At 41.8% G+C, this 18833-nt stretch overlaps 1 protein-coding gene across 1 annotated transcript in view; it reads right to left on the bottom strand.

Moving 5' to 3' along the window:
- Positions 1–18833, bottom strand: part of SYK (spleen associated tyrosine kinase) — a 73976-nt gene that overhangs the window by 30004 nt on the left and 25139 nt on the right. The window contains exons 2-3 of the mRNA XM_077817425.1: positions 12819–13271; positions 11512–11672 (exon numbers count right to left, since the gene is read on the bottom strand). Coding sequence (XP_077673551.1) covers positions 11512–11672; positions 12819–13232 — 575 coding nt within the window. The 5' untranslated portion in view covers positions 13233–13271. The remainder of the gene's footprint in view (positions 1–11511; positions 11673–12818; positions 13272–18833) is intronic.

Consider the following 18833-nt stretch of genomic DNA (forward strand, 5'->3'; position numbering starts at 1 on the left):
CCATTTGTCAGACTGCCAGGCTCCCTAGGTTCCTTGGCTGGCCAGGCTGCCCAACTCAGGCAAGTGGCCCAACTCCCAGGGCAATTGCCTGTATAGGGAGTCAGGCAGCCAAGAAAACATGCCAAAAAATTCCATTTTTGGTTCTCCTGCCTGTGAAAAATTGCAGTGTTTTGACCGTTTTCTCCCAATTCGAGACAAAGGGTTTTTTGGTTGTCCACCTCCTCACCCCCAAAATTCAAAATTTTTCATGGGTGGGAAAAATTGTTTCTCAGCCAGGTCTATATGTCAAACAGCTTTCAGAGTTTAAATGATATTGAAATGAGTTCACAGTATTAAAGAACTGAAAAGCTGAATCATTGTTAAGGTTAAGATTTTGCCATGATTATTTTTAGTAAAAGTCACGGACAGGTCGCAGGCAATAAACAAAAATTCCTGGAAGCCTGTGACCTGTCTGTGACTTTTACTAAAAATAATGGGCTGATGGAGCAGTGACTGAAGCCCGAGCTCCAATGGGGGTGGGAGGGGTCCAGCAGCTTCCAATACCACTGCAGCTAACAGCTCCAAGGCCCCACCATGACCCATGATGGCAGGGAATTACAGGTCTCCCCAAAACCAATGGTGGCTAAGAGCTCTGGGTCACCACCGGCTGACAGCTCCAGTCCCTCCACACTGGGGGTGAAGCAGAAAATGTCACAAAGGTCTCTGAAAGCCATGGAATCTGTGAGTTCTGTGACCTCTGTGATATAATCTTATACTTAATCATTGTCAACTAGTTTCTCAAAGAACTTAGAGGTAAATATATGGCATGAAACCTACGTCACATCCCATTCCCCCCCCCCCCCGCCCCACAGGGGGTTCCCTGGGAAGGCAGATCAGCACTGCATGTTGCTAACACTGTTGCAAGCATCACAAAGCATTTTGGGGAGGGTCAAAGGTGTGAGTGGGGAGTGGAAGATTCCTTTGCAGGCTGCGAGAGGCTAAAGGGGGAAGAAGGGAGAGAGCAGAGAACAAGTTAACTCAACACTTCGGCTAGCTCAGTCTGAAGATAAGACGCTGGCTCCAGCTCAAGGCCAAAGCACACAACTGACGCTCGTCGGCCTGCCAAGAAAGACGGGGGTGGGGGGCCTGGATTCCAACTCCGACCAGCCGCGAGAAAAGAAGATTCAACTGCATAAATCTGCAGCAGCTGCAAAACCGAGCAAGATAGTGAAGGCTGACAAGGGGGAAAACAACTAATGTAGTGTCCCTAAAGCCAGGATGTTTTGGGAAAACTGAAGAAGCCACGAAAGGCCGGCTTGGACCAGTACAAAGAACATGGGGAGTGAGTGGGGGGAGGCAGAAATCCCAGACTAAGATGCCCCCAAAGGACCCTAAGGTTTAAAACCCTCCTGAGAGCTGAAGCAAATTGGAGATTGGCAGCGGACCCTGGACGACCTGTGCGCACAGGACAGAACTCCTGTCCATCTCTGCCCCTCTTCTTCTTACATTACACCCAGGCCTGTCCAGCCTTGGGTAGTGCAGGTGTGAGTATGAAAGTGGGTTAGGGCTTCGGGTACTAATGCTTTCTTCCTTCCTCTGAGTGACGTGGGGAGCACCCATCACTCTCTGCTGTTATTTTATTATTTTATCAATAAAGCTTTAAAACTTAGACACTTGGTGTGTTCGGTCATCTCTTCCCTTAACGATCCTGTGGCCTCAGCCTGATCACCTGACGCCTCAGGCAGATTGGTAACAGAAATCTGTCACACCCAGACATGGTACTGAGAGGCTTTTGTTGGTGTTGTATTTATTAATACACAATTAGGTCACGTTCCTGTAACTCCATTGGGCTTTGTAATGCTTTCCTGGTTGCTGTGAAGGAAAGGGGTTTAATTCTCTTCCCCTTTCCTGGTTCCTGATGTGTGTGTTTGTTTCCCCTCTTCTCTTATACGTAAGATGGAAGGAGTCTCTCCTTTCCTCGCACCCACCATCTCTTGGCAGGTAGGAGTCCCAGCACCTTTCTCTCCTCCTCATGCCTGCACAGAAAATACCAGGTTTCCAGTGGCATTTATATGGATGAGTTTGTCCAGCACATTTTGAAATGCCTGAGCCACAGTTGTGTGATTCTCTCTTTTTTCTCTCTGCCTTCATTTCATGTAGAAGCAGCAAAGTGTAAGCCAGGTCAGGAGACCAAGTAAGAGGCACATGTTGGTCCCTGAAAAGCTGTATCCTACTTCAGAATATTTTCCTTTTCATCTGTGATCCTTAAAAAACTTATTGTAATCAGAGTCTACTCTCTCGTTGATATCTGGTCCTGAGAGACTGTATGAAGGTAACTCATTAACAGTAATAATCTCTGCACCTGTAAAATGTCAGCCTCAGTAGAGCAGATCAATATACTGGATACAGGATTGCTTTACATGTTATTGGGAGATAATAGATTATATTTCTTAATATGGTGCAAGTTATTTTCTGAATGGAGGTCTGAATTCTATGGAATGTAATGCAAAATTGCATATCTATTTTGGAGACAATGCTGTCCACTCTGAACATATATTTCTAGTTCTTTTAATTATTAACAGCAATACACAGGACAACAAACTGCAAGTCATTCTCCATTTTAGCAGAGACCTTGCTGCTCTTGACTGGTCAGTCAGTACAGGAAGTCAGTGTGCTAAGTACCTATATGTTAAGAAAAACCACAAACAATATGGTTCAGGTTTCTTTTAAAGTGGTAGGCAAGCTATTTTGGTTTCAGAAAAAAAATATCTTATTCTATTTCCCCTTTTGGCAAGTCAGTGTTCCAATCACATTTATGTTCTGTACATTTACATTTTAACCAACAAATATAACTTTGCATGCAAAATGGCTGAATGAGCAGTTCAGAACAACCCATGAACAAGCTCAAACAAGTCCCATTTGAATTCAATGAATCAAATCAAAACATCATATCACATCCATTGTTACTATATCACATAGCATTGTGATGTTAAGATGCTAGCACTATGATGCAATTAAGAGCCTGCACACTTTCAGGTGGCCTTCAAACCTGTTGTCACAGCTCAAAACTAAATGCTTGCTGCCTTTGCAAGACAGTGTGAAGTGCTCTTAGAAGCTGGGTTTCACAATTTCATTTTGGTTTTGTAATGGTAACTTGTGAAACTGATCATGGTTTTCTAGGTTAAGCTAATCCCAAGGAACTCTTGCTAAGTATATACTGCTTAGCACTTAATAAAATTCACCACTTAGTGTGTCTCCTTTGCCCATGGAGTTTGAACAAACTTAAAAATTAAAGTGAAACTAACAAAGAGAGAACTACCTAAATTGAAAATGATAACATTTTCTGAACAGCTGGATAAGTGAAATCAGCAAGTTTTGCACAGCTCTCATTGTGGCAGGGTGATACTGGCAATGCTGCATCAGTGTCGCCATGTTGGATTTGGGGTTCACCTACATTATTTTGCATACACAGAAGTTTCTGTTTAGTAATTTTCAGAACTGCAAAAACAATGTAACTGATTAGACTGTGTGTTGTAACTGGGTTGTACAATCATAGAATCATAGAATATCAGGGTTGGAAGGGACCTCAGGAGGTCATTTAATCCAACCCCCTTCTCAAAGCAGGACCAATCCCCAATTTTTGCCCCAGATCCCTAAATGGCCCCCTCAAGGATTGAATTCTCAACCCTGGGTTTAGCAGGCCAATGCTCAACCACTGAGCTATCCTATCCCCCCCTGCACCACAGCATTTATGAATCTTCAATAAATTCCCATGCAGGAGTTCAGATGATACAATAATAAATCCCTTGCCAAAATGGTTTTCTGTAGGCATTGTACATTTTTAAACTTTTTTAAAAATCAAGATCAATTAAAGAAACCAGTAGTAGAATACTACCTGCTCCTCCATCCCAACACTTACATACACCCAGAGAAGTAAAATATAACATTTAATGCCTGGAAACAAAAGATTGCTCCTATTCCTACTGAAGTCAGTTCTCATAGATAGCAATAACAGGTGGAATCACACTGGTATCCAAATGTTTTGTACTAGTTATATTTTAAACACCAAGGTTACAATGAATTTGCAACCAAAAATTAAGTATTGAGTGGTGCAGTAAAAACAGAATTTATTCATTCCATTGGTTGGAATTCTTCCACTCAATCTGTCCCTTGGATTTCTTAGGTCCTTACGACTGTAAGGTTAAGTGACAATTGATAGCTATTTCAAGGATAAATGTAAATCCTGTAGGCTCATTTAAACATTTTCTGGGATAAAGTCTCGATTTTATCTCAGTACCTTTTTCTTCCAAACAAAGCCAAATGATCCCCTCTGTAAAAAAATAAAAAAAACTTGGGGGAAAAAAATATTGTATATATAATGTGGAAAATTCATGACCTTCTACCGTTGGGGAAGTTTGGAAGAAGTTAGTGACAAAAGACTTGGTTTTGGAATGTTGTGGAACTCAAGGATGCTTGAAGAATCACAACTGTGAATTGATTGGAGGCCCTCTCAAAATATTGGGTTCCTGCTTGGGTCTTTGCAGACCCCTAAAGAGCAACCACGTGAAGCCATTACAGGGACTGTAAGCAAGCTATAATTTATACAAAAAAAATCACTGACACCAACTTCCAACCCTAGTAGTCAGTTTACATTTTGAAGGCTATATTTAGCACTAAAAGGGGCTGGTAATTTTGTGGGGGAGGAAAGTCCCTCCTCCCAGTTAAATATTGGTGGGGACAAGTGCTCCCTACATTCCATTGGGTCCAACACCCATGAAAGTGTAGCCAAAAAAAGGCTGACAGTAAGTCTGGTGGAAAGTGAGAAGAGAGGAGGAAACATATAGTGTAGTTACGCATCCTCTTTTCATGCTCATGTGTATGTGTGTCCTACCCCCAGGCCATAGAATAGAGAGAGCTATCTGGCCCACAGTCAACAACTAACATGATCCTGTAATACCTTTATCAGTGGAATAGTTGGGTAGAATTTTCCAGTTCCCTAATTAAAGTATCATAGATATTTTTATTTTCATGATAGCCAATGTCAGCAGTTCCCAGTCCTATTTATAGATACAGAGCTAATAAAAATAATGCAAATGTGCATTACACAATTCAGCACCATATAGTTTGGTCAGGCAGTATTTCAAAAGAAAAGCAGACTGCTGAGACTAGATTCCCACTTAAAAAAACAGCGTCAATTGTTCCAGTACATGAGAAAAGCATTTAGTGTCATCAGGTATAATATCACATCAAATAATGCTGGGCAGGATGCCATTAGTCATTTTAATGGACTAGACTAGCTTTGCTCGGCCTTGGCAAGCTCAGAAGATACTGTAGGCATCCTTGTGATATTAAAATTATGTTTTGGTTCCTTCCTGGTACTTCTACATGGATGTTCAAGCAATATACAAACTATATGTGGCTGTGAACCTTCTGATAAGATGTACACGATCGTATGTAATTACAATAATTAAAGAAGCTGTATGTTTTTGTACTGAATGCTGAATTTAAAAGTTTATAAATGTGTTAGAAATTACATATCTCATTTCAAACCGAAAGATTTGAAGCTGTACGGCTAAATTTCTAAATCTAGCCTTTATGTCTTGTAGGAGTTCATCTTCTAAACACATGCTTATAAAACTAAATTTACCAATTCAAAGTCAGGTGTATACTGGCTACTATTGCTCAGTTAGGTGCTGGAGCTCAAGCAATTTTTGCACATTCATAACTGATGCGGAAAGCCCAGAGGTACTGGGGCCATGAACTGCCAAACCACTAATTAAGCACTGCTGGCCACCACTAACAACAGCAGCACAGACAAACAGATACCACAGGTATTTTCCATTGAAAGTGCAGGAGAAAACTGGCATTTTTGATATGGCTGGTTTGTACTTGTTGGCAAACGTTTATTGTATTTCTTAATGGGAATTTACTGTGACCACGCACAAACCTGTATTTGAAAATTGATAGACTTCTGATCAAATTTTAGAGCCCCGCAGAGAGAAGAATGAAATAATAAGAAAGTTGACAAGTATTTTACAACAATATCGCAATGAACTTTCAGTCTATTCTTCATTTAATGAATGCCACCTGTTGGGGTGGTGATGAGGCCGTAAAATTTCCCAGACCTCTTTTGTTGCAAAGAAAACATGTTTCCATGTTCTGAAATGGAGAAAATGCTTTCTCTAGTTCTTAAAAATGCTAACTAGTAAGGCTATTTCTGCAATAAATGAGAAAAAACCTTGATTTGATCTTCTACTCCTCAAATGCTAGTACATCATCTAGGAGTAGAAATTAGATCTCTCTGCATCTGGGGCAAAGTGCTAACACAACCAGCCACGCTGTTAGAAATTGAAAAATGATCTGCATGAAGCTGAGGGGGTAATGAAGCAGTTTTCTAGTGACTACATCACATTATATACCTAACTCAGTTTTTTTTTTTTTTAGAACAGGCAGATCAGTCAGTCAGGGAGGGTTTCAAATCATAGAATCATAGAATCTCAGGGTTGGAAGGGACCTCAGGAGGTCATCTAATCCAACCCCTTGCTCAAAGCAGGACCATTCCCCAACTAAATAATCCCAGCCAGGGCTTTGTCAAGCCTGACCTTAAAAACCTCAAAGGAAGGAGATTCCACCACCTCCCTAGGTAACTCATTCCAGTGCTTCACCACCCTCCTAGTGAAAAGATTTTTCCTAATATCCAACCTAAACCTCCCCCACTGCAACTTGAGACAGTGCTGTCATCTGCTACCTCGTTCTGTCATCTGCTACCACTGAGAACAGTCTAGATCCATCCTCTTTGGAACCCCCTTTCAGGTAGTTGAAAGCAGCTATCAAATCCTCCCTCATTCCTCTCTTCCGCAGACAACAATCCCAGTTCCCTCAGCCTCTCCTCATAAGTCATGAAGAACCTCACAGAAGTCATTCACAGCAAGTTCCCAGAAATTACCACTTTTAGTGAAACTATTTTACTGCACATAAACATCACTTAAGCATCAGAAAATTACTCACTAGTAATTCTGTTTGTTATAGTTCTCTTCCTCCCTCCTATCCAGTAACAGAATTTATAGACAGTGGATGCTACAAGCAATGAGCCAAAGAATGTAAGTATACCTAATGGCATTTGGAGTACTTAATGGCCAATAAGTTTCAGAAGGGAATGACAAAGTCAACTAAGGCTATGTCTACACTAGCACTTTTGTCGGTCAGGGATGTGAAAAACACACACCCCTGAGCGACATAAATTACACTGAGAGAAGCACTGGTGTGGACAGCACTATGTTGGCGGGAGACCATCTCCCACTGATATAGCTACTGCTGCTCATTGTGAGTTGTTTAATCATACCAAAGTGAGAGAGCTCTCTCCCGTTGGCATAGAACAGCTACACAGGAGACCTTACAGCGGCTCATGGGAGACCCGTGCTATTGTAGGGTCTCTAGTGTAAACATAGCCAAAAAGTACACTGAAAAAAACCAGAGATGCTGGGTAGTCACTTTACAAATTCCAAAGGCAGAACCTCCTGTCCACTGAGCCCATAAAATCACTATACTTATGTGGGACTTCACAATTTTGGATGTAACTGTTCGGCCTGGCCTTAAGGTAATGGGAAATAATTGTTAATCCACTAGTAGCCTTCTTTCCCTTGTTATAATCTCAAAAAAATTAATTGTTAACTTTTTATAAATTATGAGCATGATTTATGTAAAACTTCTGATCTCACTCATCTCTGCTGCAAAGAGACATTGCAACATAACATATTTAAAACAAGAGGTTAATTGACACTAAATGGATTGTTTTGGGGTAGAGGATGGAGGGGGAACCCCCCCCCCCACCCAACCTCAGAACTGAAGGAAAGAAATGAGCAGGACACCTCTTCCTCCATTCTGCAAGCTACATTGATAGTAACTGAAAATTCTCCCTAAAGAGAAAGAAGTTCTTATGTGTCACTCTTAGTTTCCTACAGTTTCTAAAGATATGGCTCCTAAAGCTTTGAATGGGTTCTACAAGTACCTGGAAAACCAATCGTAGGATCTATTGAAGAACAAATGGTCAATGCTTAGGTCTCCTCAAAAGAAGAGGACAAAGAAGCATTTGGATATAGGGAGGAGAATCGATTTCTCTGTCTTGATGGGACCATATAAAGATGAAATGGCTGAGGTGGACTTGCACAAACTTGATTCAGAGACCTCTTCAGAAACCAGCCATGAAAAAAACCAAGAACTTTCTGGGGGGAGCAGGAATACACATCCAGTCACGCTCAGAACTTCTCACTGGAAAAGGTATTGCTAATCCAGGAATAGGCAAGGGAAGTCAAGTGCAATCCTCTGTGTGACAGTCAGCAAACTCTTTCAAGAAACTCTCATCTCTGAACCAGCACTACTCAATATTCTGCCATCAGACCAAAGTGTCCCAAGGTATAGAAGAAGAGCAGACCTGTGAGAGGAAGTCTCATCCACTCGGAAATTTTCTCACCATGGTTAATTCTGTTCTGTCCATCAGGGAAGCAGGAACCTTGACTGCAAAATACACAGAAAGAACCAGAATAGCACTAAACTACTCCAGCAACAAATCACTGGACAGACTGTTTCTTTTCTAGAGCATAAGAATCTTCTTCCACTCAGCTTCTGAAGACAAAGCCTGCAGTATCTGTGCACTTCAGTATGTGATTACATTTTCTGAACAGATAGGAGCATAAAATGACCTTTGAGAATTCCTAACCCGAACTACCTACAGCTATTTATATACTTATCTGCTTGTTCTGGGGGCAGAGTACTTGAGTTCTGGTGGTATCTGTAATCTTCTGAATTTAAACGGGATAGGAGAGCCTTCTCTCACCTGCCATTCCTCAATAATAAGGGGAGCCCTTGAAAAGTCTTCTTTCTGGATTATCTTCATATTTCATAACAGTGAAAACTTTCCAGGTTTGATAACACCAGTTCTCCCATGAGATACTCCTGAAGGGATCTAGACGTTAGACATATTCAGACTCAGACCCTTTTATTGGACACCGAATCAAGAGAAGTAGGAAAAGTAGGAAGTGCAAAGTTGGTCAGGACTCTGACAGATTTCTTGGGTGTATAAGCTCTGGAGATGGTTGCAGAAGAGCATATAGCAGCACTAGGAATCCTCCAATCTTAGCTACATTTTTTCTAAAGGGAAAGGCAGAATGGTTCAAGAAATCATATGACAGCAATTGACGCAAGCCTACTACTGAGTCGGATAGTGTGCTGAAAACCCTTGACATACCTTCCTTCTACTAAGCCCTAGCTTTCCTCAACCTCCTTCTCTTCTAATTTCATGTTGACTTCTGGTCTCTGCCACACCAAGTGAGCTCCCTCATTGCTAAGTGTGATGGGGTGCTTGCCCCACACTCGGGTCTAAGGGATTAATAGAGTCCTAGGGAGGCTGCGCAGGAGGCAGCCAATCAGAGAAGGGCTGAAGGAAGCAGCCAATCAGGGGCAAGAAGGCCAATATAAAAAGGGAGCTGCAGGGCAGAGGAAGGCAGTTCTCTGCTGGGAGCCCAGGGAGGAAGGACTGTGTCTCTGGAGGGCTGAGAGAACTGCCAGTACCCTGGACAGAGCAGTGCTGTAAGCAGGGACCTGGGGAGCAAGAGACAGCTCCTGGCTGGCTGTTGGGGTTTGCAGGCTGAGGCCTTGAGGCAAAGGCAAAAAGGATGCTGGGGCCATGAAGAAGTGGCCAGACAATTCACTGCAGTAGCCAGTAAGGGAAGTGGCTGAACAGTGGACTGCAGGTCCCCCAGAAGGGTGGGGGGAGCACAGTGTGTGGCATGGCCGGAGGACTGTGTCGCTGAAGAGGACACTGCAGTCCTTGGAGAGACATGGGCCCTAGAGCAGGAGTGATGGTGGTGAGGCACCACCCAAAAGGGTGCACTGACATGCAGAGCTAATTCACATGATAGATGTCAGAAGGGACCAGAGTGGTGAGTGAACCTCATTACACTAAGCTGTGTGCTGAGTCCAGGTTCTCCAATAAAGCTGCTGAGAACCATCTCAAGCAAGCTGAAGCCATAACTGCCCAACCCCTACTGGGAACAGCAGATGTTCAAAGTGACCAGAAAGCACTTATCTCCACTGAAGGCAAAGAAGTGTTTCAGGAAGGACAGCTCTTGCACCTTCTTCTGTTTGTTGTTAGGCTTCTTCTGCTTTGGAAGCTGCTTCCATGATGTGTGTACAGATTCCGGAAAATAAAGACAGCTGCCACAAGCAGGCTGCCGGCGTTGCTCAGTTGCGTGTCTTAACTCAGACCACATACAAAGTAAATTCCAAGAAATAGCAGGAAGAAGATGAGAACACCTATTGAGAAGGCACAGAAATTCTACACTCCATGTAGCTGCCAAGCTTGCCTGTCTGTACCAGCAAGAGAAAAAAACCACATAATCTGTTTTAGAGCAGCTACTGTCACAGAAACAAGTGTATACAGTGCTTAGTCTATAAATACAAGGTAGATTCTTATACACATTGCTATATATTGTTGTTTGGGAAGGAATATTTATGTGATGTGTGTGACTTGTAACCTAAAGCTTTGTTTCCTTTCTATCACTCACAGAAGTGTTGGAGTTCCTGTTTAATAAAGGAGTGGTTTATTTCTCAACTTCTACCGTGGAAAACACATATTGGGCAAATTATTACAGAAACCAGGAAAATGACTCAGGGCTAGATTGTCACTTTGCCCCCTATCCAGTTTACAGTGTGTAGCTGCATTGGTCCAGGAGCAGACCAGGGAGGGAACTGTGACTACAGCTAGGCAAAATTTGTTCGGTGAATAGTAAATTAATCCGAAAATGCATTTTCTGAGGCACCAGAACAATTTGTAATTCCGGATTGAATTCAACCCATAAAATGTTTTGATTGAGTCAAATTAGCATTTTCCAAGAGAAAACTGTCCCATTGGAAAATTTTCAGCCCACCTCTTCTCCTGACAAACTAGCTCTGATTAATCATTATCCCAAATGTCTTGTTTGTGATCAGGTAAACAGTAGAGGGGTCATATGAGTGGATAGAGAAATAGACACAGAATGGAATGATAAAGTGAAAGGAGCATTATTTAATTACATTCTTGCTGCCACTTAGTTGCAGAACAAAGTATTGTCATTGCCTCCTTGAAAAACAAATAATAATTATGGACACTAAATGATAACATAGTTTACTAGTATTTTGTATTTCTTTGATATCACATTCAGTACTATACCCTCAGTCATAATATAAAGCTGAATGGAATTTTCTTGACACTCTGAATTCCTCTGCTGCTTCATACAGATTTAACCTCAATGTCTGCTTGAACAAAACATGACCCTTGCTTTCACTCTATATTTTCATTTGAGTAAAGGTGAAAAACTAATCTCGAAGACATCTGCTTAGCTTTGGAATGGTTAGCAGCAATGAATGTCACACTGCATTGGGCTTTCCCACAGTGAACACCCAACTCCTTTCTCACAGTCTCATTCATGATTTAGTTATGGAAGAGGTGCAGCAACCATGGTGGCAACTGCCACTACCAGAGATGAGAGTACTCACAAAAATTTTCCATTGGTCCTTGTCCCTAAAAGAACGCGGTGCTCTGATTCTTCCCGAGAGATCTTCTCATGGAACCAAGGCATCTTCTCATGGGCAGTAGTGGCAATCAGTTTCTCCAGCTGTGGTTTTTGACTAATAATAGCTTGTTCGAGGGCATTACCCTGCAGAGTGGGAAAAGCACAGAAAGGTCAGTTGTACTGTTTTCTGTTACAGTGCAAAAAACAAAACAAAACCCAACAAACACAACATCATAGTAAATGCCAATTACTGGACTGTGTGAGACACATCCAAAGTCTGTGGATAATCAGAGTTTTAGATCAAATTAATCTGGTTACTATTCAAGTTTTGGACTCATAGGGCAGAAACTAAATTCAAACAGACAATCCGAAATTCAGACATCTGGAGTTTATGTTTGTGATAGATATTGCAGTGGGTATCTTTGGGAGACCATATTGTATAAAGAAAAGGAGTACTTGTGGCACCTTAGAGACTAACCAATTTATTTGAGCATAAGCTTTCGTGTAGCTCACGAAAGCTTATGCTCAAATAAATTGGTTAGTCTCTAAGGTGCCACAAGTACTCCTTTTCTTTCTGCGAATACAGACTAACAGGGCTGCTACTCTGAAACCTGTCATATTGTATAAGTTTATGAATGGTTACATATCATTTTGGGCTAGGAATTCTTTGGAACTCCAGTAGGTGGTAAGGCTAGTCACTGAACCTGCAAACAACTCCAGTGGTGTACTGCCCCTTCAGGTTGCGTGGCTATACTGGTTCAAATGGGTTTTCACAGACCAACAGACCAAGGCTTTTGGTATAAAAATGCTGTGTTTAAACTCTCAGTCATGTAGCAAGAAAAGTTCCTGTTCTAAATTGTATATAATCTAAATAGACATACAAACAAAGCAGGCCAGGAGGGGAGGATACAACACAAAATAACTGTGCGCCAAGCACAAACATACACTCTGTATACAACAGCTTCCTTTACAAAAATGTGTGTGTTTAACAATTACCTATTTTCCTTTTTTTGGTTTGTTTTCAATCCTGATTGGCATAGAGAGATTTGGTCTTATAACACTTAAAAAATAAATGATAAACTGTGCCACATTTCAGGAAAGAATACATTTATGGCCAAACTAATACAATGTACTGAAAAATAAAGGCTCATAAAACACAAGCAAATACAGCAGCGTTAACACAAACCTAACCACTACACAGCAGTAGCAATGGGTTGTAACCCATATAATATTGACTTTGTAAAAATTCAGAGTGAAGCATCTCTATTGTAGAAATGGGATTGCATTTACCTGTAGGTTCCAAGTTTGTTTGACATATTCCCTGATAAGGGTCTCTTTTAAATCCTCAAATGGCCCTGTTTTTGGCTCAACACCTGGTGGCCGGTTGCAAGGTCTCCTCAGTAGACAAGCAAGACCATCAGCTTCATCTGAGTGATAGTTAATGAGTTCAGCAGGACTCAGATGTGACTTCCCTCCTGCAATGGCATAAAAGCCACTCAGCTCTCTTTCAATTGTGTAGTGATGAACCTTCCTTCCATGTGCCAGGGACAAAGCAAAGCCACCCAGGTAGTTTCGACTCTGGCGCAACAGATATAGTCCATCACTCATCCCTCCTTGCATCAGGTAATCTTCTGCTTCTTCACGTGTAATATTGCCAAAGAAGTAGGGCAGATGATTAGCACTGTTAGCCATGTTGGCGGCCATAGCTTTTCCTTTTGATCAGCAAGGATTAATGTTTTGTACCTGAAAGGAACGAAGGAAAAATAAACATCCACTGGAAAAAACAAAAGACAATACTTTGAGGAATTTGGTAATAATCCTCCCCCATTTAAGTCAAAGGGAGTTTTGCCATTGGCTTCAACAGGAGCAAGATGGGGTCCTAACAGTTTTGTCACTCTACAACACAGACATGAGATTACTATTTTTTGGACCAAAAAGGCATAAGGCCATTTCCTGCAATATTTCATGCAAACCTCCCATTGAACTCAAAGGGCAGTCTGCATATGGGATGATGGCAGAACATACCCTAGAATCAATTGCATATGTGGAGTGCATGCCATGTATGCCCTGGGAGCGGCTAGGCCCTCAGAACAATTTTGTCTGGCTCCTGAACTTGCATGAAGGATGCCATTTTGTATATTTAGTTTTTTGTTTTTTTCTAATAAGGTGACTGCATTGAAACTGCTAAGTCTTGCACGTGCATCATGAATTCACCATCTGAAAGAAAGCTGAGCACTTTGAGTTTGAGAGTACAAGATTACCGAATATGGGGGACAGCATGTGTTTATATATAGTAACATACAGACATTACACATTACATTTGAATAACTGTTTCCCTTTTGCACATCCAGTGCAAATACTTCACATCTGTATTGACAGAATCATGATTTATTTGTTTTTTAATTAAAGCAGTAATAATTTTTTCTCAAAATAAGAAAGGACACTCATAATAACAAAGGACCAAATTCTGTCCTCAGACATATTTGTGTGACCCCCCATAGTTGTAAACTGGTGTTGTATGTATGTCACTGAGGGCAGATTTTGTTTCTTGCTGTTTAAACAATTCATTAATAGTATTCACTTGATACAATGTTTCAGTTTTAAAAAGCTAGTGTTTTGTTAGAAGTAGAAACAATGGGCCTTGCTGAAGTTAATGGAGCAATGCTGACAAACGTACACCAACTAAGAATCTGACTCCATGTTTAATCCATAGTACTTACACTGGGATGCTGTTTTACAAGTTTACTAGTCTGTCTACAAAAAAACAGTGGATTTTATAGGCTAAGGTAGACCAGCCTATTGCATTACTTTGGACCCTGCTGTGCCAGGTTATTTCTGGCCAGTTCAAAGATACCATCTGTGGATCCCACTGGACTGTGACATCTACAGAAGAATATTCAAGATTACAGATGCAGAAAGACACCTCCCACTTTTCACTTCCACTTTGTTCCACTATGGGGGACCAAAAAATAGGTGTTTCACTTTTCAAACTAGCAGTAGACTATATATGACATGACCAAATATGTCTTTTTATAGCACTGCAGCTGTGGTTATGATTTCATGAGATTCTTTCATCCAAGTTCCTATTGGCAGGTGCTTACAATTTTCAGATAATATATATCCTTTCGGCTAATTTTTATATACTTATTTTCAGCTCAAATGTGAGATACAGAAATGTAGTGTGGCTGCTTCTGAGATAGCCCAGCATGGAGAGAGGAACATTTAAGAAATTTTTTCCCACATATTTTCCCACATTCCTTAATAAGAAAATGATTTTTTTTTTGGAGAGACTACAGCCTCAGTGAAGAAGGGATGTTTTGTTAAGTCTGAAAAAACCAGCTGTGAAGTGAAGCGGTTACAATTTACTGGTGATAGTGTGCGGCATGAATGCAGTATATCCTTTTCTTTAGGCCGTGCCGTGTTTATAGTACAACCACTACAGCATCACAGCTACAGCACTGAATCTGTGCTGTTATAGTGCCGCAGCGTAGGTGCTTCCTACGTCTACATGATAGAAAGTGTTTTTCTGTCAGTGTCGTTAATCCAGCTCTCCAAGAGCCAGTAGCTAGGTTGACAGATGAATTCTCCTGTTGACCTAGCCACGTATATACCGGGGGATTAGGTTGACCTAACTATGTGGTCAGGGCACAACATTTTTCACAGTCCTGAGTGATGTCGCTAGGTCAATCTAATTTTTACATTTAGACCAGGCCTCAGAGAAGGGCAATTCCTGACTCTGTTGCTGTGCAGGATCCCCAGCAGCAGAACTAGTGTGGTTTCAGTGTCAAAGGGAAGGGGTAGGATTCTAGGGAGTCTATTCAGGGGATCTGCAACCCTTGCATAACAGGGTTCAGGACACATATGGGACTGGGACCAGGGCCAGGAGATCTATTGCTATGTGAATCTTCTTGTCTTCACTTTGTGCCGGGAAAGGGACACGTTGGAGCTACAGAGCTACTGCAGCCCCACACAGCATAGTGATATGCAGTGCAGTATTTACTACCCTGATTAGTCTGAAACAAAAATCTGTGGTTTAAGAGAGTCACTTGCTACACACTTCTACTTATACCTTGCCTGGGATTTTTGGTCACCCACAGTGATGACAGGTTCCCTATACTTCTGAATAGCCTGATGTTTGGACATTTATGTTCTTAATCTTAAGAATCTATTAATACAGTTTTTATGCATTAAATATGAAAGAATAAATTTAAAAAAATTAAAAAGGCATAAAATCACCAATGAAAATTGAGAATTGATTTAAGAACAAGATAAATGGTGATGTATAAGGGATATCAAATATTGATTTCATACAAAATAACTATTCACAAGGCTGAGACTGTCTGCACAAGATGAAATCTATGAAGGCTTTTCTTCAATGAATTGAATCCATTGGGCATCTAATGATAGACCCAAAGCTCTTACGAGTGAATATGTGAAGTCACTCTCACATAATACATTCAGTAAAGAGACATTTAGGTTAATAGATGCTTAAAAGTTGATCTTCTTATGTGGTTTATTATTTCAACAATATATTTGCTTCCCACTCTTGCCGTATTTGTTATACTTTGGACTCATTAGACCAGTGTCAGAGCCTGCTTTCTGAATTTACCGTGCAGTTATTAAAATACAGTTATGTTCTGGGATACATGATATACACAACATGGAAAAATAACAACACAAATTAGGATGAGAAAGTGAAAGGAAATGTAGGGTAAATAAAATAGAGTGAAAGTAAATTTGAATTTTATCTTGTGCTTTGAAGTATATGAAGAGTTTCTTTCTTGCTATCTACCTCAGAGACCACTCTAGCTATAGGCAAACTAGGCAGCAACCTCACATAACAGATTTCTGGGAGAAGTGATTTTACGCGGTACCACAAACCGGTCTACGGAGATATGAATCGCAGAGCACCTTAACACATAGTGCTTTAATTGCCCCGTGTGGACCCTCCTGGAACTGCAGTGGTGTAGTCTGTTCACGTCAGACCAGCTGGAAAGGCCCCTGCGCGCACACACGGAAGAGTGCTCGATTTGAGGGTGGGAAGCAGAAATGGGGAAGTGCCTCCCATTTTTCTGGGCTCAGCAGCTATGAGGCGGGGGGCACGTGGGCACCTGGTACTTGCTCCTGACAGGGATGTGTGCGGGGGAGGGGGTGAGAGTGAATCAGGGATAACTCTGCTTCTCCACCTCCCACGCAACTCCCCCACAACCTCCTATAAACACCCACCATACACCATGTTCTTCCTCCAAATACCCCCCAACCTCCCACACAATCCCCCTAGTCTCCTGCAAGCACCCATCATGCACTCCCTGCTTCTCCCAGACACCCTCCACCCCCAACCTCCCACACTGCTGGTGAATGCTGTAGCGGTCATCGCCCTCGGTCGCACAATAAAGGCTCTCTGGACTGGGGGTGGCTCTGAACTGCTGGGGCACCAGGTTGTCTTAGGTGGTCTCTGATCCACAGACATCGTTGTTTCAGTTATAACAGCCTACAGCAGACAAAAATAAGCCACACACACATATTTAATCCATTATTTGCTTGTTACAAAGAATTTTGTGTTACAATAAACACACTAAAACTTATTACTATTCTGAAGTGTTGAAGGGCAAAATTTCATTTCTTAAAAATAATTATCTAAAACAAAACTAACTATTTTACATTAAAAATGCTCTAAACTGCAAAATTGGATGAACACCCATTCACACTTCCACTAGCACTAATAAGAGTTTCCAGGAATAACTCCTGCTCATAATATTTATTTCATCTGTTTATATGATTAAACTAAATACAAAATCTGAAGAGAAGGTATATCAACCATATACAATAATAATAAAAGAATAGTAATAGCATCAAAAACAGACCACACTCCCAAAACAGTGAGTTACAGACTTGTCAGAGGAATGAGAAAACCAAAAGGGAAGTGCCCCCAGAAGGTGTCAGATATAAATCTACTGAACTAAATAGAACTAACAGAGGTAAGGCAGCCAGCAATGGAGTCCTCCAAGAGCTGGTTCTGCCAAAGACCCTTGAGTGACCCTTGTCACTGCCTATAGGCAACAAAATAAGCAGACCATAATTAGCAGGCTGTTAGGTAAGGCAAGGGGCAATCATTCAAGGACCTAGAGCAGGGGTGGGCAAACTACAGCCTGCAGAACCGTTTTAAGCTGGCCCCTGAGCTCCAGACGGGGTGCCGGGTCAGGGGTCACACCAAGCAGCTTGGCCCTGCTATGGCGCTCCAGCCGGGGCGCCAGGTTCGGGGGCCGCACCACGTGGCTCGGCTCCACTCCGGCGCTCCAGCCAGGGCGCCGGGGTGCCACGGCATGGCCCCACTCCAGGGTTTATTTCCAAACTGAAATATACATAAACCTTGTTTCCAGTGTCTTTGCCTCTTCTTACAGCATCATTACAGCACCATTTCTAGTAGCATGATGCATTACAGCACCATTACATGTATTACAGCACCATTTTTAGTAGCATCATGTTTGTAATTCATGTAATGGTGCTGTAATGCATCATGCTACTAGAAATGGTGCTGTAATGATGCTGTAAGGTGAGGCAAAGACACCGGAAACAAGATTCAGAGTAGCAGCCATGTTAGTCTGTATTCGCAAAAAGAAAAGGAGGACTTGTGGCACCTTAGAGACTAACCAATTTATTTGAGCATAAGCTTTCGTGAGCTACAGCTCACTTCATCGGATGCATTCAGTGGAAAATACAGTGAGGAGATTTACATACACACAGAACATGAAAAAAATGGGTGTTATCATACACACTGTAAGGAGAGTGACCACTTAAGATGAGCTATTACCAGCAGGAGAGCTGGGGGGGGGGGGGGCAGGGGAGAGAAGAAAACCTTTTGTAGTGATAATCAAGGTGGGCCATTTCCAGCAGTTAAAAGGAACGTCTAAGGAACAATGGGGGGGGGGAGGGGAGAGGAAGGGTTATGTATATTTCAGCTTGGAAATAAATCCTAATAAAATATACTCGAGTATTCCGCTTTAATTGTCCCCAAACGCTACAGCTGACAATAATGTTACTGCAGTGTTTTGAGCTATCACTGTAGAACACCACACCATTCTTAACAAGGGAATCACATGGGCCTATTTTGGTTAGTCTTCTGATTTGTGAATGCTTGGAGTTAGTAGTACCGCTATTTGGCAGTGGGGAAGTACCATGTCAGATTCTGCTACATCACCACTCTGTCCCTTTCTCAGCTAACCACTGAGCAGCAGCTACAGTCCCACAGCATTCCCTTAGACTTAGCCAAATTCAAAACACTTCACCTCAGAATCCTATATACTT

The sequence above is a fragment of the Eretmochelys imbricata genome, chromosome 5, assembly GCF_965152235.1.
Source record: "Eretmochelys imbricata isolate rEreImb1 chromosome 5, rEreImb1.hap1, whole genome shotgun sequence".
Lineage (NCBI taxonomy): Eukaryota > Metazoa > Chordata > Testudines > Cheloniidae > Eretmochelys > Eretmochelys imbricata.